This window comes from Opisthorchis viverrini (assembly GCF_000715545.1).
Source record: "Opisthorchis viverrini unplaced genomic scaffold opera_v5_212, whole genome shotgun sequence".
Taxonomy (NCBI): domain Eukaryota; kingdom Metazoa; phylum Platyhelminthes; class Trematoda; order Opisthorchiida; family Opisthorchiidae; genus Opisthorchis; species Opisthorchis viverrini.
In genome coordinates, this window is record NW_008751870.1 from 57,936 (window position 1) to 83,665 (window position 25,730).

The following is a 25,730-nucleotide window of genomic DNA, read 5'->3' on the forward strand; positions in this document are numbered from 1 at the left end:
CTGAGGTACTGCCCTAGCCTAGAGAGGAGAAGTCGAGATGCAGAGGTTGGGTTAAACGACATAACGACAAACGTTATTGTGGTCTTAGTAAATCCAATCGAGACAGTGGAACTGACCATCTGACATATCGGAGAGATGAAGACCTGGAACACAATCCACATCATCTGATGGGTTTTCCAAGTACGATGCAACGGGGCGGATTCGGGACGATTCAGTTCTGGAAGATCGTGTGTTACTGGGTAATGGTGGTGCAGCAGATAATGAGGTCTGGGGTTTTTCCGTGCTTAAAGAACACTGCGACTTTGTACTTCCACCGGAATCAGTTCTTGTGCGAGGCTGCTGAGTAGTGTTTGATTTACGTGAACGGTTTTCAGAATGTTTGCTACTCCCTTGATGCTCGGACGAACCAAACTTATCAAAAAGGTGACGATAGGACGCATCTCCATCACTCAAGTTAGTGGTTGACTTCGCAAGATCCTCGGCCCATGTGCGACTCAAATGTGAAGAGATGGTCTTGGACGGTTGTGGAAGCTGTTTCTCTAGATCAGTGGAACTGGAACCACTCGGCGTCAGTGCTTCTGAAGTACCGCTACACAATGGAGAATCCAAACCGTTCAACGGATGGGTTAGAGGAGAAATCACGATGAGCGGGTTGCTTTTGAGTTGTTCGTCGTCCAACAGACCAGATGGTGAACTGAGACGACTTGCAGCGGAAGGTTTACAGCTGGAGTGAAGACCAGCTTTCATCGCTATATCTGGCGCTGAAGGGGTTGTTCTCTTGACTGACCTTGAAACATCCATTGATTCATCTGAATCATCATTGGTCAAATCGATCTGGATTGTGGTCGAGTTACTTTTTTCACCTGCAGAAGGCGCTCTGTCATAAAGTGATCGATAGAAGAAAACGCGGGAGAGGGGAGTAAATTCATGATGCGATTCTATGAATTGACGAACCACAAGTATCCAACCATCTCTCAATTACGGGAAAAGGTCCTACTGCCAAATAAGAACAGCGGCTGATCTAATAGACACGAGGTAAGGAGTAGGGAAAATGGATTACCTTTGAAACTGGGTTATTGGAAGAGCGATCGTATGGAGCAAGCACCCTCGAAGGAGGCCATAAAGTCCCTTTCCCCCGGTACCAGGGAATCAAAACGGAAAACTAAACAGAATGCTGTCTCCTGTGTCTTATACGTCCGTTGGGATTTCCGATAATACTTCAGGCGAAATCATACACGGGGTATTCTAATCCAGCTACAAAAATCCAACCAAATGTCTCCGTTTTCCGACTATTCGAACAACCAAATGAATCTGGATGGCCTCCCAGTGAGGTTCGTACACGCACTGCCCAGGGTTTCAACATTTGTCACCGAAAAAAATTCGGCTGTTACTCTCAGGCGGCCAACTTAAGAGAAGGGTTAAAGCGTCTGAGGAGTCCCCAAAAAATACACCGAAATCGGTGTCTTCAAACAGCAGTCCATAGTAGAAGCCGTCTCGATACCACAGTCAACTACGAGTTCATCCTAACAATTTCTACAAGCTCACACACGTCCTTCGACCATTTGGCCGTACTCGGCAGGGCATTAGAACAGGGCACTTAGTGAGTCTCGTCAAAAAACAGTGAAGTCTTAGAAGCATGTCGCAGCCATATCGAGTGACTTTATTTTCAAAGCTGAATTGCCAGTGAAATAGCTTCAAAAATTTCCCCGATAACTCAGTAAGGTGATCATAGTGAACAACTAGTTCCCGTTGGGCTCATTTCCAATCCCAAGTGCATCTATAATTTATGTGAAAGCTTTGTTGTGAAGAATAAAAGTGAATAGGGAAGAAATATAGCTCTAGCCTATCAGAAACACCTCCAGACATTCATTCAGGCAATCTGTACAACACCGGCAAGAAGAAATATAGCTCTAGCCTATCAGAAACACCTCCAGACATTCATTCAGGCAATCTGTACAGACACCGGCAACAAGGACACCATTGACATAGATTATCAGTCTTATGAAGCAGCGTCTCCAACCATGCGCAAAAACATTACGAGGATCCAATTCTGGGAAGCGAGTCGCACAGGCCTTAACCGGACATTTCATAGATTTCTTGAGCCGTACATTATCAAACCATCGCAGCCTTTGGTTCGAGACACATTCCTTGAGTGGGGTCTCTGTTGAAAAAGCAAATACTAGATTTCTAGTTGCCTTGTTGGGATGTGGATTAAAAACACACCTGTTTTGAACCGCGTGCTTCGGCGGACGGGAACCATTGGCGGTGGCTGGCTCTACGCTGTCACTTTTTGTGGGACTCACGAGCGGTTGCGGTGCAATGCGAGGCGGACTCAGGGTGTCATCATCATCATCGTCGTCGCTCAAAATGATCACTTCAACATCCTTTTCAACGGGAGCCGTAACGGTGATGCAAGGAGTTATTGCAGCCGCCGACTGTTCTGATGTGAGTTCAGGCCTCATGCGGGTAGGAAGTTCCGAGGCTTTAGGTGAACTATCATTAACAGTAGGCGCAGTGACTTCAGGATGCACAGGAGATACTGGTGAAAGATTAGGACCACTCAGCAGAGGTGGAGAGATAGGAGTGGACTGGGGAGCCTGAGCGCTTGTGGTAGTAGTCGGTTGACTATCTGCACCTTCTTCGGGAGCTGGGCGCCAGTCACCATTAGGATCAACATGTACAAACGTCGCCGACGCACTTCGCAAATCTTCCAAAATGGAGAGAAACAGTCTGGAAAATGGAGAACAAACAAAAACCGGCGTGTTTATAGTGAGAAATTAGGTAGTCTCATGGAATGCATAGCAAAGGTAACGTCTTGTATTTAACCCGAAGTGTGCTTGCCTCACGAATGTGCAATGCTGGGAGTTGGGAAGTACTATTTCACACAGATCGAAACAAACCACGTCGGAACAACGGACGATATGTGTTTCATAGTAGATCGATTTCAAGAACTGGGTCCGGTTCTACGTCTCCATTTTAAGATGTCTACCAGTTTCTTGTGTACAACTGTGACCTCGCGAGCAAACGCCGGGCTTGACAATCATCATGGGAGCCAGCACAACAGTGGAAAACGCTAGTGTAAACAAATATATAGCTGAGATATTTCGGGAATACAGGGTTTGAGTGGTTTATGGTGAACTTTCGGTAGCTGCGTCAGCAACTCGGTGACATCTCGATACGACCAAATTGTAAGTACTCAAATATAAATCAGTAGCACAAAAAATCACAAATGGTGAGCTGGAAGGCAAAGATCGGTAGTGAATCTGACATCCGGGCATCAGGCATTACCAGGCACGTGGTTAGTGCAAGAGGGGAATAAGTAGGAGACAAAAAAAACTAACGTACAGTGCTTCAGTAGGAAGGAAGTCTTAAAAGGATAGATGAAAGTTGTTGGGGAGTTGGGACAGTGCGGCGCCACATGTTGGGGAACGGGAGGGTGTTAGATTGTCAATGCGAGAGTCGTACAGTTTTTCATCGTCCGACGCGGCTTGTAATACGATGTGATCCGTTTTCCATGAAACGGCTGCATAGGTCTAATCTGCATATTATCATCATCATCAGCTGTAAAAACTGCGTACTTTTACAGTGGCTGTAGCTGCCACAGCTGCGTACACCGATGATTTGAAAGGTGAGATAGGTAGCTGCGCATTGGAGGCGGGAGCTGATAAACTGGTGCGTAAATAAATATCTGTCAGTGGACTTTTAAGTAGAGGGATTGGGAAGAGAGCTATACGTAGCTATGCAATAGCCTGGACGCAAGAGCACCATTTAGGGCACGACTAGGCCATGCCTAACAATGTCTCTAACCATTGATGTGACCCGTCTCGGGGTCTCCATCCAGGAAGACGGTAGTGACCGGCGCAGCTGAGTTTGTTGGTGATAGCTTTTATACTTCGCTGCCAAGTAATTGTTTGACCCTCCCTAGCACGCTTCCACCTGCAATGTGAATGCTCGGGGGAACCTAAGTGGACTAACACCCAAATGAAAGTCGCGAAAAGCTTTTTCGACAGAGCTAGTTGACGAAATACGCCTCTGATTGTCCTGTCGGTGTAATACACAACTCACGGGGAGGATTGCCTTCGGGGTCCTACGCAAACGAAAACAACAGTATGAACTACTGGATAGCCTTAAATTCAATGAGGATGGTCTTGAAACCTAGGTTCGCCCGAAAGCACAACCGATGTAAGCGCCGCACTAGAACACGGTCAAGTGACAATGCAAAATTCAGCTGTCTGAATTCGGCCATACACTATCGAGGCGATTGATCAGGTCTGAAAATGTGAAAGCATGTGACTTGTACTTTCTCAATCAGGTCCACTCCATAGCAATTCGGTGGTAATTTTGATATCGGTGAGCCCATTGTGCGTACAAACTTGGCCCAACCACCGGTTTCACCTACGTCTGTCATCTGCGTTCAAACCGGCGAGGCAGATCTGCGTGTGTACCGTTTTCACTACTCAGATGACCCATATAGGAGGGTTGTAGTGGCTTTAATGGGATTTTCCACCATAGTAGGGTAGAATATCGTTCTGACTCCGTTTTCACTCCGCCCACATCAACTAGTTATGCAAGACTCCGTGTCGGTCAACTTTGAGAGCGTGTCCCGATCGGGGTCCTGTCCTGGACACGCACAAAGGACAATCTCGATTGTAAAGTATACAGTTTACGATCCACACCAGGTCACAGTATTTGTGGCATATAGTCGAAAACCGATACAGACAGGAAGTCATAAAACCAGCACTTACTCGTCTAACCGAAGATCGCGAAATGGTGCAGGTGTGCTGCAGATCGGGCATGTCCAACGCGGGCGACGGCGATTGATGGTTAGGTAAGAGGTCAAATCGAAGCACTGCAGATGTTCGCAACGAACCGAGCGTACCGGAAGCTAGAAAATGGGAAACGGTCGGAGAGACTATCAACGGGAAAACAAATGATGCGGGAGACATTCGTGGAAATGAGGCGTTCGGGGAATACCCGTACAGACTCGGTGACAATTAAGTCGAACAGATTTAGCGGCAGTTGAAACTGGGGCTAAATTCACAAACCCAAATTCTATACATCGAAAAGAACCAACACGGCGAAGCTCTAGCGCCGACATCCGGCGCTACAAATCCAGCTATAGCACAAAAACCGACAAAAGGAATATCATCTATCTAAACACGCTGCTAATCAGCAACTCGTGGCCGAACGGTTAGTTGTTGAAACCACTAGCTGGGAACTTGAGGGTGCGCATTGCTAATGATTACCAAAAAGGATGTACAGTGGTTGCCGGACTTCAGCATAGATTGGCTCCACTTACAGGACGAAATCGCCAATAAAAAACCTCAATCTCCTCACATTGCCGAATATCACTATAGAAAGATTAAAGATAAAGAAATCGTTCAGCTGTAACACCCTTTCTGTGCCTAGCTGCCATGCCACGAGCACTACCACTGCCAAGCGACAGGGCTGGGATACTGACTGGGAAAGAAGACATTTGAGCATTGCAAAAATAGATCGTAAGAACACAAACTAACAAAGAAACAAACGCTGTATCACACACCAAACGAGCAGAATCTGTTTAGGTCGACCCTGGACTATTCTACTGATCGGACACAAGTTACAAGACTAAGTGGTCGTAAATCCGTGCATATTCCAGCTGACGTTGTTGCATTCCAAGGATGTGAGTTATCTGCATTTTTCTTTCCTCTTCGTATCATTCCCATATATTTCTGTCATTCGCGATTCCCTAATTCAAAGTGGGTACACCGACGATGCTTGGAGCAGGAAAGGGTATCAGTAGCCGTGCCTGTTCCTCAATCTTCTTAAAAGCAACGAGTCAGTTCTTCAGTGATTTCAAGTAGGCCATATGAGGAGAGGCTCGGTAACTCTATACTTGTGACTGACGTTCATCTTCTAGAAGTAAGCATCATAAAGTTACTGGGTGAACATTATCCAGAAATCTCATCTGATTCCCTCATGTTGAAAGAAGCCCGACGAGTTATCTATTACTCAAAGAGACTTAGGATATAGCACAAAATTTTACAAGATTCACAACTCCATAAATACTCCCACATGAGGTGCATTGTTCCCTGGCATTACAGAACTCCTCGGGGTCAGCAAACCAGGCTTCCAAGTGTACTGAAATTTTAAAGGTTGAACTTGTTGAGTTGCTGGTAAGCAAATACGATGATACTTGCTCACACACCTCATCTTGCAATGTTTGGTAGAAATTCAACTGCTAGAACATAATCCAAACTCAGATTGTTGTCTGTTCGTAGTGTAACCCTGCTCGGCTCTATATCGTCAGACATCCCTAATATGGCCGTGCATCAGTCTACTGCGCAGCAGAACAATCATGTGTTGAAACAATGCCGTAAGAGTACGCCCACGCGTCTGGACCACGTCTGATTTCATCAGGTGCCGGGGCCACGTCAAGAAAGTACACATGCATTTCACGCTCACCTGGTGGCCAAGGCAACAAGTGCATCCCGGACTCAGGCTCACAGACGGCGCTCAGTATTTGCACAATGGAATGGAATTTTCGAAAGCTATAACGTGCCCTGATGGACTAAAGCAATCGGGCAAATGAGTTGAGTACCAGCCAAACTTTTGAGCCCGATTTAGACATACTGGGGGGTCTCAGCGATGCTGGGAAGTTATTCCACCAGACTTTTCCTTCAGATGTGTATGATTATTTCAGTGGAAAATGAAATTTGGTGAGCTGCAAAAATGTGACAAAATACAACATTTTGGCGCAAAAAGTTTTGCTCCACTTGTGAAGGTTTTGCAGCTAAGAGCATTGTGCGGCTAACGGGCCCCAAGACAAACCGTGACAACGAAAAAAACCGATCGAGAACCGGTGTGGGCATGCAAGAGACACTGTTCGGTTGAAAACAGTTCGACCAACAAACATGGTCTCAAGTGAATAATACGTTATTACAGCTTTTTTCTGGCAGCCTTCTTTTCTTCCGACCATCACTCGGTAGAATCAGGGAACGTGGAGAGATACAACAATCCCCTTGACGATAACTCGATGAAGAATCACCTGCGATCAAGGCTTTTTGCTTGATAAGCAACCCCAGCGCCAACAAAATTGAGAACGTCCATCTCTATAAATGATCTACATGACATCACCGTAATTTCGTATGCTGAAAATTCACCTTATCGTGCATTGATATTTCTGTGATTTGACTTGAGCTATCTACCTAAAAATATAAGCCAGAATTTAACTACTAGCGCTGACAGTTCCGTCAACAACCTCGTTTCCTCATAGTGATACGTCTCGCGACTAAGCAAAAAATTCGGTTCGCCTTATTAGGGGGATCTTCGTTTGCCCTTGGCTAACTGAATTACACCATTTGCTTGTTTCAATTAAAGGCTGTGTATACAGTAAACTTGCTATTCGTCATTCCATGCTGAGTTGAAGTAGGATATCGGAAGAAGGGAGCTTAAGCTTTTCTCAAAATCGTTGGATAGGCTGTGAGGATTTCGGCAAAACACAATTTCAACCGCCTTTTGGAGGGAGAAACACTAGAGTGACATGGGTCGAAGAAAACAGGTGACGGAGGGATACACGTTCTAACATGCACACATACGGTTGGAAAGGCTAAGCACAGTCTACAAGTGATGGGGACGATCACTCGATGCATATAAAACGACTACTTTACGCATGAGTTGATGTCTTACTCTCCGTTAGTCCATTTAGCAGCTCCGTACCTTTGAACACGTTTGTGTACGTAGGTAACCTGATGGAGCGATTCAGTGTCAAATATTGATCCGGGTGTTCACCGGCTGATTGACGAGTCCTAAATGTTTCAAATTCGGTCCCGGGCGTGGGGGGAGCGAGTGGTCTGTAAGATACGACTGTGGACTACACAGTGAGGACTGGAGACGCTCAACTACGAACTACCGTAGTAAGTAAACTTGTAAGTAAACTGGACGTAAGCTGTTGTATAAGAGATTGTGGCAATGAGAGACGCTTTCCAATAACAGTATTTTACGCCTAGTCACGTCACTGCATCGTATTGAAAGACGAAACAATAGCATTTCTACAATTACGAGACCGACAGTCTGTTAGGCGAGCAACAACAGGGCTATTGCGGCCGGATATTTCTAAACAAGGGCTCAAGATGAAGGCATTTGAAGCAAACCACAAAACTCCGCAAAGTAACAGTCACCCGCACAGCTCGTTTATCGTTACCTAGTGTGCTCACCACGAAAGCTCATTGGGTCCCAGAATGTGTCGCATGGATAGGCGCACTGACTGGAAGGCGATTGGTTGAATTTTTCAGTAACGAGGGTCATTTTCACAAACAGGAGACAAAACCTCGATAATTGCAAAGAGGCTTTCGCAGTGAAAATGTACCCAAATGTCCATTCACAAGATGAATATACGAATTGTCTTGCAGTATGTTTACGAAAAATATAACTGGATCTGCTCAGGAACCCTCTATGGCGACTACTTGTGTGACCATAGACGGGTTGTGACTTCGATTGACAACTCAGTTGGCAAAAAACAATTTAGATTGAAAGGTTTCGGTTGAAGAACACTTGTTCAGGAGATGGACAACTTTCGCATAGACATATTTCGAGCCTGCGTGCCTGAATTTCATATGCGATTCATCATACCTATGCCTAATAGACTAATAATTTATGTCTGACAGTTCCACCATTCCCCTGCGGAAATTCCGCAGACATTGACGTAAGACATTAGCGTAAGCGTAAGTTGATACAGAGGAAAAGAGGAGTTCGTAAATGTGCAGTCTAACTAAATAAAAAGAGATTGGTGGTTAGAGTTCACTCCAGGTGTGTAAAAGGATGAAAAGAAAATAATCGTTCAGCTACAACACCCTTTCGGTGCTTAGCTGTCATGCAACCCGAAGGAGGCACGAGGGCTAGGCTACTGCCAGGTTGCGCAAGCCTAGATAGGGTAAGTCGAGAGGCATAGGTCGGATTCGAACCACGGATCTTCCGGTCAGTAAATTCGCGCTCTAACCACTGAAGCATCTCATCCCTCCAGGCGTGTACTTTCGTTCCGATGTTATTGACCAGAATTCACAAGACGATGCGGTCTGATCTACTTTGGTTTCAGATACCGGTGGGGAATATGTCATAGATAAAATGACTTCTGTGTCATATGATAGAGATACTAATCAGAATGACATAAAACGACTGTGTGAAACTCACCTCGATTCGCGTCCGAGTTAGTGGACAAAGAAGACAGATGGGAATATATTCCGCAATTTCGTTGTGTTCATCTGCAATGCACAAGTCCTCATCTACAGATGCTTCGAATTTGGATTTCAAGGCAGACTGTGCGTTTGTTTGGAAAAAAAGATACCGATAAGCTCTCGACTCATGACGTGAACAAAACATTCAATCAGGTAAACCTTAAAAATCTGGACTTTTTGTGAGTGTTGCGACGAAACTTCAATTGGGGTTTACGGGAATATCGTTCCCAATAACGGATTTCGGGGACGCATTATTATGGACTACACGGTGACGCATATAATGAAACGTTATCAGTTGAACACGAGGAGCCTCAGCGTGGTCAAGAGAAGGGAGTTTTGAAAGTCCGATGGCTGTACAAACGTTTTGTCACCAATCGAGGTGACATTATCAGCCCGCAGTGAGTTGGCGGTGCATCGGTGGTCAGGCAATGAGAAGTGTTGTGCCTGTGTTTATATGTTTTGTTGATGCGGAGTGGCCTGTGATTGTGATTGGATTATCGGTCCACATACTACTACAAGCGAACGATCGCCAACTTATTCGGACAACTCAAGCGGAACAAACGAATCAGGTGAGGAGAATGATAACTACGGGTCAACAGGTCAAAGGTAACGTGAAACGAGTCGGGGGGGGTGGTCATGCTCAAACGTCATCCAAACGACCTACCATAATCAGAGGCCACACCTCCCGCATCAACAAGACATATAGTCTGAAGCAGGGCAATACAGTACGCCTCCAACTTATACGGGTCAACAGGTTAAAGGTAACGTGAAACGAGTCGGGGGGGGGGGGGGTCATGCTCAAACGTCATCCAAACGACCTACCATAATCAGAGGCCACACCTCCCGCATCAACAGGACATATAATCTGAAGCAGGGCAATACAGTACGCCTCCAACTTACTACGCACTGATGATGCAACCTTGGTTAGTGACGAGAAGGTCGCAACCAAATCACCCAATTCAGTGAAAGGAAGAACGACCACACCTGAGGTTTCACAACAAGCAAAGTGCGAGTTGCTACGACAAAAATTGATAGAATCAAACCATAAACTCATGCTTGCGGACAAGCTGAACGATTACGAAACACATGCACTCATTAAGGCAGCTACGTATAGCCCGGCAGACTAATAAAAGACAGAGTTGCTTCTTGGATACAGGAAAGCTGTGGCATTTGCCAAACATAAACACCAACTAGACACAAGCTTGTCTGCTGTAGGCAGCCTAAAATCCATCGTGGAAAAGAAACGTGGCTGGTAGGCGCAGAAGAGTGGGACGGACTTTCGGGAATTCATGATAGGTAGTTGTAATGCGTCGACAGTCTGAAGTCCGTCAAAAAACATATGTACCATTTAATCAGCTCATTGTTTCACAGAACTAAGCAACAATAGCTCACCTTTACGCTAGCTGCTGACAAAAACCTTGCCGGTGGTATACAATTATCATACGCACCATGAACGCCAATTCTCATCTCAGACGCACTTCCATCCATGTTCATCATCAACGGAGTTATGTCCGGACCATGTAGACCGTCCACAACTCGCCCATCAAGTACAGCACCTCCTGGATACTTGCGGTCAAAAGTGGTTCGAAGGTCTGCGATAGTGTAAGCCCGATCCAGAGTAACCTGGATCAGAGGAAGACCGATCAAATGACATAATAGGGGGCTGATTTGACCGGTTGCTACCAAATCCAACAGCATTACGGATTGGTCCTCCAGTGGAGCATGTAGCCAGTTCAACTCGATGTCGACAAAACGATTCCTAACCGGGTTGTTTGGTTTCAGAGGAAGCTGAAAGGATTTCCGGAGGGGAGGTGAGGATAGTAGGAGACTCCGCCAATTGTAGAGAACCGATAAAATAGCGGTCAAAAGTGATGAGAAACTTCTGTGAGAAATGGAGTTATAACAACCCATAAAAGCATGCACATTTATGGGGACATAAAACCACCACTAGCAGAGCCATCGAGTCAGGTATATAAAAGAACCCTTATATAGAAACTGGACGACATTCCCCTAAGAGCAGATATAGCAGTAAGGGTGACCGTAATATGATCTTTGAAACACATGTGTATTTGCTGGGGGACGGGGTTAAAGTCAGTCTGAAAACGCCCCACAAGGTGAAAAGGCGATGCAATGTTGTGAGTAGCATTGTGCGATTCGTTCTGCTGTGTATCAGTTATTTTTACTTGTGCAGTTTTCACCATTCGACGACCATCGATGTGGTCTGTCCTATAACCTGCGCTTGTGATTTATGCTTACTGTACTACGTGCAGATCAATGTGTTCCATCGATTAGTTTCTATTTCACACTGTACCGCTTGCTCATTGGTTCACTCACAACACGTGACAAATGCGCATTGTATGCACCACGGAACATACTACTTTTATGACCTAAATACGATAATATCAACAGTAGCGCCCGAAACATGCAGAAAGTCAGAGCCGACAAGTGGTTAGGGTCATAACAGAAGGGCTCAAAAAGCCTGTTCAAAACGTAAGCTGCGACCGGGACTATCAGTCCGGTCGAAACCGCCGACGAAAAAGATGAAGTGTAAAAACACAACGAGGAACGAAAACCAGCTGCGCGATACGCTTTAGAAGAATGGATGAGTTCAGAAACGAACGAAGAGCATAGGCGGTAATCATCATCTTCATCAGAGACAACCACAGGCGATACAAAAGTTGATGACCGAGGTGCATGACATCCTGTTGACAGCTATTGTGAAGATATCGTGAGTGTATCAGTGGTTTATGTCAACCTCCAGGGGTGATCGAACGGTAACATTAACAGGGGGAAGCTTAATGTTCAGATGGAGAACTATCGGCGAGATTCAGAATTGAGACGAGTGAGTTCTAAGGTTTTGATGTGCACATCACGTGACATTGTGAAGATATCGTGAGTGTATCAGTGGTTTATGTCAACCTCCAGGGGTGATCGAACGGTAACATTAACAGGGGGAAGCTTAATGTTCAGATGGAGAACTATCGGCGAGATTCAGAATTGAGACGAGTGAGTTCTAAGGTTTTGATTTGCACATCACGTGACATTCGTAGGTTTGGGTTCTTAATCTCGCGGCTATATCAATACGGACGCAGGGATGACCGGGTCCCCTCCGTCTTGTCATTGTTTCTAGTTTTCAAGCGTTTTATCCAATGGTTTCTTGTGACTCCCAGAAAATGAGCAGGACGCAAATCTTCGAATTTTTACGTAAGTGAAACGACAGATGAAAGTTCAAGTCAGTCTGTAACACAATCCCTCTTGCTCGGATATCAGGCACTCAAAAGCTTCGTTTGAGTCACGCGCAGCTATACTACTCGAGCCCAAGCCTGGAAAGGAGCAGTTGAGATGATGAGCTTGGGTCTGACCCACGGACCTTGCGGTCACTAAGTTCTCGGCAAAACAACCAAGCTATTTCGAGCTCGAGTGAGTAGCTTCCACTATAAATTTATTGGTGCTATATGGCGCGCAAGATTCGCAAGCTTTTCCTGAACGGGCCTCTTTATGAACCAAACCTACCAAAACCACCTACCGAATACTTTTCCCTCCAATACATCTCCTTGAGTCGAGTCTCGCCCTCGATGGAAAGTACTTTCTTCAACGCCGCAAGATGCTGGGTGTTTTGTTTGCGTGACCGCGCAGTAAACTATACCTTGTAGGGACCCAGTCACCCACATACTTGACTGTTCAACTCAGTCGCTCACTGGATCGCGAGGCTTGTCTATTTTCTCATACGCACAAACACGTTGCGTTAAGCTGACTCATTGGACATCGATTGTCTGCACCGCCTAGTCAGCGTAGCAGCCACTCATGTGCCGACGCGCCCACGTATACGCACTGGGACCTACNACCTACATAAAGGCAAACCGAACCCAGTCAAGACACACAGACTCGCGCGCGCGCAGGGAGCAGGACGTCAACCTTTCCACAAGACCACGGACAACCATGGAGTACGTGTAGCAGTCTAACTGCGGAGAAAAACACGTTCCCGCCGTCCGGACTTCCACCAAGGGACTCTCATATACGATAAGTTCCCTTTTTGACTTGCTCCCATTCTCGCACTGTATTTATTTTTATACGTGTCACAGAAATACTAAAAACTTCTATTAATGCACACATACACCTTCTGATTTGTATTATGGCTATCGCCAACTGTGCACTAATAACCTAAGCACAGGAACTTGAGTAAAAATATGGGTTGACCGAGGCGACCAGGGCGGACTGTCCGACGTTAGATGAAAAAAGCAACTGCCCAGACCGAGATGTATGGTGGGTCATGAAAGTTGGGAGGTAGACAAACCGAAAGAAAATTATTCCAACTTAGATCGTGACTGGTTCAAAAAGGTCTATAGTGAGCGGAACAGTCACTAATAAAAAAGTTTCGGCCACATTTCGAGATGAAGGACGCTTGAGTCGTTAGGCTAGACAATTTCAACAATTTAAACGACCACTTGAAATTGCTCAGTTGGGTTCACGATGCGCAAGAACAGTAAACCTAGAACCTGTGACGGCCTCGGAAACAAACGAACGGCTTTTGTCCCCCAAGCATCACCGAGATGTTGGTGCCCATCGGTTCTGTTTGAAGAGTGAGGTGAAATCCCGCGTAGGCGATGACCCAACTTATTTGTTTGCGTTTGGATTAGAGAGATCATCCCGGTCAACCGGAGTGATCTGATAGCAGTGCCCATTTAGAAAGCTCTCGCAGTGAGCGTGACGATCACAAAGGAATAAGCTTGACCCAAGAAGCTATTTCTGCCAAAAACAGCTGAAAAACAAATAGATCAGATTAAATCCAGTTAACTGATCTGAATCCAGTTCCAGATGAGTAGGTTGATGCGTCCTGTCGATCACCCTGGCACATAGAAGTATATGTATTCCGCAAGAAGACTGATGTGCTGCAAGACATCAGTAGCATGTTGTGGATAGTGAACACTAACTTTTTGCGGCGAAGTAGAGCTTACAGTTCAGTGCACACATAGGACTTTGGACTACGGAGAACTACGATGAACCCACTTAGCTCCACAGTATTTGCCGCAATCATCTCAGGGGCACCACAGACGTGGCGACAGCTAAGATAATTTCAGTACGTTCGACACTGCTTGTGTCAGAACAAGTAGTATAAAATATTACGTGACCAACTGTTTGCTGATTCGGGAATGTTTCCACGGACACTTGCCCGTTGGAGAAACATCACACAACCTAAGTTACCACTGAACAGCCGTAACGTTTTGCATGGAAAGTTATTAATCTTTGCGGAAGCACAGTTCAGTGATCAACAGCCCGAACGTGATCACTTGGAGGACACATGACCGATCTTTCCACATCCACTTGACAGGTCAAAATGATGATGAAAGCGCCCGTATTGCTGGGCTTTCTGGAATCCAACCACACCCTAATCGCGAGCTGCCTATATGGGCGTCCATTTCCAGCTTTTACCGTTGCTCATCTAAGAGCCAAAATCGAACGAATAAGAGTGGGTAGGCTGGTTTATTGTATGGCTTGGAACGAAACGAGGGAATTGGTAAGGTGGTAAGGTCGTATTTCATAGGAATTGTTATATCTGACTGCTGTCCCCGCTCCAGTACCTCGTGTCGGGAAAAGACACCCAATAAGCAACACGACTGCTGTATTGCAATAAGCGAGTTTGAAAGCACAACGGACTCACATTATATATTGAGGGAGCACTGTCTGACTTTGATCCAGATCTGTCTGATCGACGCTTAGTGGAGTTGAGGGTCTCAGTAGGTTCCGGGTGTTCTAAAATGATCTTCAGGAATAGGACCTTCTCGACATATTTCGGAACTGAAGGATAGCTCTATAAGGCCGTTTAAAAATGGTCTTGGGCCAGAGAGATTACTGTACTATCAAGCGGCCCTCAGTCAGAAATAGGAAGCACTCTATCCATGAGGGCCAAAATTCGGTGAGCTCAACTGGTGATTATCGTCAGACGTTTTCCAACATGCAGCGGACGTTGCAGATTGCAGTCGCTGGGATAGCTCTTGAATTATGGCAGACGCAAACATAACATGGACGAGATGGCCCAAGTGGCTAAAGCGCGAATTTACTGACCGGAAGGTCCGTGGTTCGAACGTGACCTCCGGCTCTCGAATTCCCCTATCTAGGCTTGGACAACCTGGCAGTATCCTACCCTCGTGCAACCTTCGGGTGGCATGGCAGTTAATCACCGAAAGGGTGCTACAGCTGAACGATTTTTCAAAATATAACTGTTTAGTTCAAACAAGCTATACTCCAAACTATAACGTGTCTCCAGAGCCGATGTACTCCCATCATTCAGAAATGAAGAAGCTATTGGAAGGTAGGAAAATTCACGTCAACAAAAGCACATACTAAGTTGCAGGAACATCCTTCATATTAACAGATGGTATGTCTGGCATCGATCATAGCTCAAACACAACAGCAGAGTCCAGATCAGCCATTCTCCACCGCAAAGCAAGCAGCGTTGCAACATATGATCCACATTCAGAAATCCCCATAGATCCAACCGTTTTAGTATGTTAGTAATATCACCATCGCGAATCGGGAGGGTGTAGACACAAAGGAAAAGTTACTGTCACTGCGAGTTTCCTGTGTATTTGATGGAATCTGTAGCATGACAAGCCTTCCTCTAGAATCATAGGACGACACGTAGTTCAAGATGAGCTTCGGTCGAGTGCATCAAAACTTACGAGCTTATCAAAAAAGATGTAAGAAGTTGGCTTTTCCAGTTACATGAGATAAGCTCAGCATACAGGAAGTAGTTTCTCTTATGAAACTGGGATGTTAGACCTTGCCCTCTTTATATTCTATGCCTAAAATAGCGGGACACTCAAAGTGGTTTTGTCATAGACCAGCCAAAAACAGTATGAGGTGATACCAAACATAAAATAAAAATAAATGAATCATTCATCTGTGGCACTCTTTCGGTGCCAAACTGCCATGCCACCCAAAGGAAGCACGAGGGCTGGGATATTGCCAGGTCGCCCAAGCCTAGACAGGGGAAGTCGAGAGGCAGATGTCGGATTCGTACCACGGACCTTCCGGTCAGTAAATCCACGCTATAAGCTCTTGGTCCATCTGGCAAGCATACCTTAGGCTGATAATCCATATCAGCTTGCTCACCTTATCCGTGATATCAATGGACAGACGTAATCGCTTGCCCAAACGTTGTGCTTGGCCACCATGAAAGATTGGATCAGGAAGTTGTACCACTCGACCAGCCACCCGAACATTCAAGCACCTTGGGAGAGATTCCATCGTCAGGGCGCGGAAAACACGGGTTCGTTGTTCCGGTGATACGGTCGAGGGAACATAGAAGTCATTTGTGGCCCAACCTAGCCGAAGAATGACACGCCATTCAGGTCCGGGTTGCCTGTTGAAAGGACCAAAGAACCAGATGAGTCACAAGTCCAGCATCGATATGAAACAGAGCATAGGTATCGGGAGCAGCAGGATTCACGCAAAGTTCTCCCGAAAAAAAAAACAGCCACGGGAGATAGTGCGTGGAGGGGAGCACAGACGAGTCAAATAGAGGTTGTAACTAAAACTGAACACAAACTTGTGCTCGCTAGCGTTCCACTTTCGTGCTCTTGAAAAAGACAGGACAGTGCACATTGGATATATGTGGTTTCTGAAAACCGAACTTTACACGATTGGGAAAGGTGCACGAAGAACACAGCTATGCGCTTAGTAACAACCTGTAAGCGGCTTGTGGTATTAGCCAAAGACGCCATCCAACCAATCTCAACACTGGTTTAATTCACCGTCCCTCAGGTTAGCATCAGGTCGGCCTGAGTGACGCACAATTAGGTAAACCCGATCATCTGGATGGTTAAAAACGCGTACCGTTTAGAACCAGAAGGAGACACATCTGAAACATCTCTGGATGTAGACGTAAAGTTGCTACAAACTCCTCGGCAGCCAACGACCGGTTTCACCATTCTTGGGGCTCATCACATAGGCACGGTTCGCAATTTTCTGCCAACCTTATGTTCCACTTGGACCAAAATTGGTCAAGTCCGCCTCCCTGATGATCCCCGTGGACGGGGAAACAGGGTGTTGACTTTTGAAAAGTCTTCAGCAACTTTGTGATCAATAGTGCGTCTAGAAAATGAACTACAATATCGTACCAACTGAAACACTAGGTTACCTCGTGAAGACTACTGTACACGAGAGACTACGCTGAATTAAGCAGTCTCCCGGTAAAACCAAATAAGTGTGCAGGTGAAAGTATTTGGTGAGTGCCTGCAAATAGTCGCGCTGGCCACTGACTGATTCGATCGATATGAAACCTCTCAAAAGGACGGAATCATACGAAATGACTCGGATGGCAACGCCCCACTTAATTGAAAGCTCTACACAGTTTTCGCCAAGTAACCAAACATTCATTGAGAAACGTTGTCTGCCTGAGTCACAAATGTAATTGATGAAACGGGAAACTACAATTAACTAGACCGAAAGAAATGATCCCACAATTGCACACTCCAACGAGAAACTACAATTAACTAGACCGAAAGAAATGATCCCACAATCGCACATTCCATGTAGTTCCGGGATAAACTACTGAGATGTAGCCCCATGGTGATTGTTCTCCTACTACATGGAATTCGTTAGTCGCTCGTTTCGTATCTGCCAAACGGTGAAGTAAAGACTTGTGTTTTAAACGTCCTCACGGTGTAGAAATAATCATTGCGACGCAATCACGAACTATGAAAATACATGTGCTACTCGTTTAATATTCGGTGGTTGCAAATTTGGTCGCCGGCATTGCTCATGAAGCGAGCAGCGAACTGCAAACTCGCAGTACACCCAAGAGGTGAAAAAACCGCAGTGGAGTGAGGTCGGTGGCTGGGGCGGACGCGGATTGCTCTTGAACAAGTGAGCTGGCAACCGTCCAAAAAAACTCAAAAAAAATACAGCGTTCCAGAAGACCGGATTGCTCTTGAACAAGTGAGCTGGCAACCGCTCCAAAAAAAACAAAATACAGCGTTCCAGAAGACCAGGGGTTAACTCTGAATCCTCCCGTCAAGACGATGTGCCCGAGAACCCGTTCAATCTATCGTGGCGAAAATGCAGCCGATCAGACCGCAAAGTGGTCACGTGGAGGTTCGATGCAAATCGATAACCAGGACAGTTAGGCTAGTCGCAACTTGGGGCCATCGGGGCAGTCAGTCTGTTTCTCAATCCCGAGCGATCGATACATTATATTGGGTCTCGTTCTAATCCGAGATTTGACCTTCGCCAGCCGACGCATACCCATGAGGACAGACACACCCAACACGGCGTGCCTGTCTACCTGTCGCTGAATCGCGAGAAAAGAAGGCACGCGCATTGTGTGCGCACGTGTGGCAAAGTGGTGGAGCAATGCAGAGCGCTCACAATCCACTAAAAGATGATTGGATGATGACATAAAATTGCGTGGGTGTGAAAACGCAGACAGACAAGGCTTTCCAGCGCCATTGTCAAATCTGTTCGATCGTGAGACGCGCGTTCACGCGTGGTGCGGCTGGCACATAGTATGCCGAACGTGCGCAAGCCAACACGCGCTGATGGTGCGTGCCAGATTGGTAACGCACAGATTAAGAACGACGAAGGGACTCGGACCTGTGGATCGGGGTTCGAGCTAAGACATCAACGATTTTATGTTCGCCGCCAACACCCATGGAGTGAAATTTTTGCGCAAAGTTGATGCTATTCGTGGATTAAAACTGGCAAGCCACAAGCACCACTGTAAGGCTTCAATGGATGCTTACAAATCGCTTTGCCTGGGTGTAGCGAATCAGCTTATGGGTAAACAAAAGTGACAAATGGCTGCACTTGTGTCCGAAACCAGTGCTACGCAATACCTGTCTTCACCAGTGGTGAAGAATGAAAACAAGAACATGTCCATGTTATTCCAATACCAACTTTAACCAAAATATGAACTCCAAAATGTTACTCTCCAATTTGCCATTTCGAAGGGGCCGCAAACAATACTATGAGTGACTGGTTGCAGGAACCAACAAGAATAATTCCACTGTTTGGAAATCACAACAAGCTGAGATGAATAAGCATGGTGAAAGGTCAATCGCTAAGTTAGTGACGTCACCGTCCAGAACCCGACTTGAGTTTAAACTAACTTTGTAGGATGGCGAGAGCAAACATACTACGAAGCACGACATTCGACTCGACCAATTCATTGTGAGCTATCAAGGTAACTCGTCCTCGCATGGAGAAGATACATCAAAATGTCATTTGTGATAACGGTTCCGATGACGGTACGTTGCAGTCCAAGAATGGACAGAAATATCTGCGGTCTAATCAAGCACTGTGTTAAGCGATCCATTGTCACTGGACTGCAGATACGGTTCATGCAATGCGGTAACTAGGGAGGGACAAGAAAAGGTCAGTTTAATGGTAACTAGACGATTCTTACAAGTTCCTCATCGGACCATAATTTAGGTGGCCATTCCGTCAAATTCCAGTGACAAAAACGGGAAAAGATTAGTGATGCGAGGAAGCCTTCCCGCGGTTGAATTATTTAAAGTGTATAATGGAAGAACGGGTAGCTGCTGTCATTGAGAACGAACCTGTGACAATCGTCTACGTTTCCTCTTTCTTGGACGCTAAGTGAAAATAACACTAACACGCTACCTATAGGCATGAGCGATCAAAATGGGCACCGCACTTATCAGGGATATTTGTGTATTCGTCATGTCTCCTCGTGAATACAAATCCTATTCACCACGTAAGATTAATTTCGGTTTCCACCAAAATCAGCGAAACAGTTCGGATGCTCAAGAATTCTAACCTTCCGGGTAGATTAGTTGGGGCAGGGGAAACGTTATCGAACTTCCAGATGAACAGAACACTAAGATGTATTAGTAGAGCTAATCCAATGTTGTGCTTCGAAGCGGAGTTCATTCATAGCACACGTTTCAAACGTTTCAACCATCATATCGCACTGAGTGATGCGGTGGAAAACTAAAGGGAATAGGAGGAGAATGCGTAGGGCAAGAACTACCCACCAATCAGAGCATGAAGGTTTAACGGGTGCCCACTCCGGTTTGACTATCCGAATGAAATCGAAATAAAGTGGAACTAGAAGAACGAAAGTAGAGTATGGATGTGTTAATTTATTCATAGATCACTTTAAGTTGCTCCCTAAATGTCATGACGAGTAAAAAGACTCTATATCTACTTAGAATGAGGCTGAAATGTGCGCACGTGTACCGATTAATCCTGTGTTCTCTTCACGTCATACGCATCTTAACGATTATTATATCCGGTTGAATAGTGTCTGTTCATCGGGCGGACTTCCATTCATGTAATCCGATATAATTCAGTCAAAGTCAGCTGTATGCCGGTAGCTTTATCTTCACTTCGCAATCCGGCGCAGCGGCAAGAACGACGGAACTCACACAAGCAGAATGGTTGCAAAAAAGGCGGAAGACCAGTAGCAGCAACAATGCGCGGAGTAGCAGACGGAATTCCTGAAGAAGTACAGGACGTCCTTAGAAAAAGACAAAACTTGAGGTGTGTGACTGGACAATTCTACGACGTCCGAAATTCGCACTACATGAACAAAGTGATCGCAACCAAGACCCACATAATTTTGTTGGCTTTTCGGTAACTGAACTATTACCTGGAACTACTGCACAGTTGTGCAACGACCAAAGGGTAACCTGCAGGTAATCAATCACGACCATGACTAACTCAACTTCAGATGAATAGGGCTTAGTCCTTCAAATGGATACGTAACAAGGGGAAGTACCGTGAAGCTTAAAGGTACATTAAATGGTTAAATAGGCGCAGCACTTTACACTTTGCAAGTGTGAAGCGCGTGCAGCAGAGTCATCTAGGTTATTTAAAATCGTTTGTATTTGGGAAGGATTTGAACCAAGGAGAGCAATATCGTCCGTATACTCAATGTCTGTAAGGGAACGTCCCGGGAGCATTTCGACTCCCGATGTTTCAGAGGCAGGCACAGGCATTTCAAGCAGCATATCAATAACAAAGTTGAAGAGGAAAGGGGAAAGAGGACAGCCTTGTCTTACATCACTGGATGTAGTGAACTCAGACGAGGGCTTCCCGTATACTCGCACGCGTCCACAGGAGCTCGCATACAGTGCCCTCATAAGGAAGAGGAATTTAGAAGGGATACCTTTGATCGCCAGACACTGCCAAAGTTGCTGACGATCGACAGAATCAGAGGCAGCCTTCAAATTCAGAAAAACGACCAACAAGCAATGTCTGAAAGAGTGGCACTGTTCAAGGATGTGTCCCAAGGTGAAGATATAGTCGATTCGTCCTCGACCGGGGTGAAACCCAGCTTGACTCTCAAGAATCTGTCGCTCCCGATAATCCAACAATCTGCGCAAAATAATGCCAGAGAGAACCATAGATGCGACGGATACCAGGCTGGTACCACGATGGTTTTCGCATGACGTTAATGCTCCCCGTTGAAAACTGGGACGACAGTCGAAGAGCACCATTCGGCTGGTATTGTTTTCGTTCGAAATCTTCTGTAGTATGGCTGTCAGACTGTTCACCAGGACCTCGCCACTTTCTTTGAAGAGCGCGGGGTGTAGACCATCCGGGCCAGGTGCCTTGTCGCTCTTCAGGATTGAAATCTCGCGCTGGATTTTGGTTGCTGATGGTGGGTAGGTGTTGATGCTCTATTCGGGCCGGCTTGGTTCTCTCAGCTGTTGTGCTGAGGGAGACCAGGTGAACTTTTTCTTGGAAGTGTCCATTCGGGCCAACAAACAGGCACACACATTTGTTAACACATACATTACACGCCAGGCCGAAAACCTAGGAGGAAAGTCCGATACACATTGTTGTCTTTTTTCATTTCCGTAACGACAGAATGGGTTGCAAAACCACCGTCATGCTTGAGTACCCAGCCCGGACTGACCAACATAATAAGATCCAAAATTAGCCTAAAAGATGTAAACCGGTCACCATCTGGCGGACATGGGTTGCAAAACCACCGTCATGCTTGAGTGCCCAGCCCGGACTGACCAACATAATCATCTGGCGGACGATGGCTCTGAAACTGTGGTGTGTGGTGTACACGGGAGAGGATTAAGCAGCTTGTCTACAAATCGTTTCCTAATTGCAGGATATCCACAACAGCGGCCCGCTGTGATAAACGAGGAGTGTTATTCTGCCTGAAGGCTAGGTCGTGACCGTTGGAGGTAGATAGTTAGGGGAAACAATCTGACCCAGCCGGTCAGATTACCTCGATGTCACTAGCTGGTTAAAACAAAACCTATTCTCTAATTGCATAACATGGATCGGCGACCCCACGGAACCATGGTCAACAGTGTGAAATTGCCTGTGATCAGTTTTCTACATCCAAATGGGGAGCTCCAATCCGTCGGCGACCGAAAAGAGTGAATCAGCAGTTCACTTTGTTTAGTGTGTCAATTCTTACAATGACATCAGACAAAGGAAGCACAGCTGACAACTTGGAACAAGATAAAAATAGATGTGAGGACCGTTAAAAGTAGGAGCACTCACTGGCTGTCAGTGACCCATCTTATACTATCCTTCTCATTTTTTTCAGTTGACGTCCTCTTCGAAAATGTTATTCCAATTCCCTCAAGTCCTGAGCAATCCGTATCTGAACTTCCTGGCCTTCAAAATCCAAATACAAGTGGCGGACATCAATTACACATTCAATGTATGAACAAAAGATGACTGGTTTCGTGTTGCTTCCTGAAGTCTCCATAGGCGAGACAAACCACCGATTAGGATACCGAAAAGAACAAATACCAATGTCACCGATGATCCATCGGAAAGTATGGAACAAAAAGGAGTTTAATTCGAAGATGGGTTGGAGTGCGAATACGTGCTGTTGTATCTGACTGCTGTCGCCCCTCCAGTGCCTGGTGCTGGAAAAAGACTCCCGACAAGAAGCAAACTAGCCTTATTGCTAACAAGCGGGTGTGCGCAAGTACAACGGCCTCGCACTGCACTTTAAGGGCACTGACTAACCTCGGTCCAAGGCCGTCTGATCAGCGATTAGTGGAGGTAGACTTCGGGTACTCTGGGATAATCTTGGGGAATCTGACGTTACTACCATGTTCCATTCGTTGAGAGGATTAGTCTTGAATGCAAAAATTTCCAAGAATCAGAAAGTTCTATCATAGCATGTGGTCATCAGGAATGGGATCTCCAGTTGTATGGGTTTTATGAGGAACTATCGTGCGGTATTCGCCAGACACATGCCGTATCTAGTTTTCCGTCCACAAAAGAAAAAATCTGCGGGGTAGGCTGCATCGACCTGTTCTACTGCACAGTCACATGACATGCTATCGCACACAAAGTTGCACGCTGATTCAAGCGAAATAAGTGGTGATACCTGAATGATCAACACTAGTGAGAAGACACTAGAAGAGAAGACATCGAATCAGTATCAAACTGTATTCTGTTCACCCTGAAACTGGGTTAAAACACTGAACGCACTTTGAGAAGGCTCTGCTCAGAAACAGACACGCGCTGGAAGAAAGTGCCGTATGGAGTAAGATTTTCTGACGAGATAGACTGAGCCTCGCATACAAGAAGAATACTACCTCCGCTTGCACTTCAGTCGTCTCCGTATTCACTCGTCAGCAATCGCAGTAACCACTCAAAGGTGCAATAAGCGGACTCTATACAACACTAATAGATGTCATGATATCTTCCTTATGGAGAACTGAGGGATCGACTATCGTCTTCACGTTCACGTGTTAGGCGCTGCAGCAATGTGTGATGTCCGTTTATTCAGCTTGGGGTGGGGGTTGCCCGGGGTCCTCTGGTTGCACCACCACGCGCATGTTCGTGCAGTACACTACCACCAGACCAAGTATTCTGCTATCCTTACGGTCGATTTCTGATCTGCTGTGACAAAAAGCCGCTATTCAACCCCGACTCATGGATACCTGTGCGTCACCTCCCAACGACTTTGGACAAGCCCACAGAATGTATCAGAAATTCGGGTTCTATGTGATCTCTGTTCTCGAAGAAACAGTAAAAATCATCAAGTATGAACATATCAATAATTAACCTGTTTCTAATCTCACACTCATCATATGATTCAATCGGAGCGGTCGTAAACCCAAGTAACTAGTATGAGTGGACCGGTGACTACACTCAAGCGGTCTCATTCCGAAGACCAGGGTATGAATTACTGTATGGGCAACTTCAGAAGTGGCTGCGTCCCTGTCTTGGAAATTATGCACACTTTTCACGCAAAAAAGACTTGTTTTATGGATCCTAGGCTCACAATACACCTTAAGAGGACCTGACAACGGCCACACACAAGAAGTTAGCTTCTCGAAATAAAATACACTCATTTGCAAACAAATTTGGTTTCGCGAGAGACTCAGCTGGAACCCAGCTGAATCTTTCGTCTGTGACGTTTCCAGGTAACTGAATGTGCTGGACCAGGCCGTCTCATGTTTCAGTCGCTATGATATTCGAGATATCGCGACACATATATATTCATAACGCACTAGTCATATGTTCCTGTTTTTTTAGGTTATACTACAATACACGAGTAGTTGCTCCAGGTCCAATCTAACAGGCCACGTGATTCCAAACGACCTCGAACAACGCATCAGCGTTGTTACTGCGATCCCAAATAGGCATTCCTAACGAAACCTACCCCGTAAAATAAACAAGTGTCGGCAACTCCAAAGCATCACAAATAAAGTATTTCAGTGTGAAGAGAAGATCAACCAGTATTTGTTTCGACCAGGGAACATTACCTTCAGTTAAGCGAAACGGATTTGAACTCCGAGTCACAGAGGCAATCAATTCCATTATACCACCTAGTTAAAGCTAGTTGGGTTATTAATAAACAAAATCATGTCGGTGAGGCAGTCACGTGAAGCGCTATCGATTAGTAAATGCCGCCTTGGTTATTGGTAGACTGGATGACAAGTCGACCTGCAGGGGCGCTGCGCGGCTGAGCTTGGACACAAAAGGTCCGTACTGTGCATCCGTAAAGTACGGAAAACCTATGTAAGGATAGTCAATTTTCGTCAGTGCTTCATACACCGCTGAAATTCTGGACGACCGAATGGACGGGATCATACAGATCCAGTACCACGACCCAGACAAGGGCAAACAGTGATTGGGTGGAATATTTGTAGCTCGGATCATCATCATCATCCACAGCATGACATCAGTGTTCAGCATCGATGCTTTACCATGATTTATTTGAAAGCCTTATTGTAAAGAAAAGAGTAAAAGTGGACATGGAATGGACTTAGTGCTAGCTTACCACAATCATTCCGAGGTGCCTACACCTATATCAGGAAGGTCAGGCTTCCTGAAAGCAACCACTGAATGCCCGGAATCTACGCAGACTCTCAGCTCCGCTGGGTTTTGACCAGACAGACAACGCCCCTTCAATATGCAGCGCGTTACAGCATTGCATCAAAGCCAGACAGCGCGAGTCAGCGTTGATCAAGGACAGACAACGCCTCCGCAATATGCAGCACGTCGCTGCCTCGTACTAAAGCCAGACCGCGTGCGTCAGCATTGGACCAAGTTCAG

The 25,730-nt window shown here is 45.9% G+C and overlaps 1 protein-coding gene across 1 annotated transcript in view; it reads right to left on the bottom strand.

Annotated features, from left to right (window-relative positions):
- T265_14544 (hypothetical protein) overlaps positions 1-25,730 on the bottom strand; it is a gene marked incomplete at both ends in the record, with an annotated part of 38,702 nt that overhangs the window by 2,923 nt on the left and 10,049 nt on the right. Inside the window, 6 exons of the mRNA XM_009174140.1 lie at positions 117-877; positions 2,224-2,730; positions 4,746-4,885; positions 9,169-9,294; positions 10,605-11,000; positions 16,326-16,575. Coding sequence (XP_009172404.1) covers positions 117-877; positions 2,224-2,730; positions 4,746-4,885; positions 9,169-9,294; positions 10,605-11,000; positions 16,326-16,575 — 2,180 coding nt within the window. The remainder of the gene's footprint in view (positions 1-116; positions 878-2,223; positions 2,731-4,745; positions 4,886-9,168; positions 9,295-10,604; positions 11,001-16,325; positions 16,576-25,730) is intronic.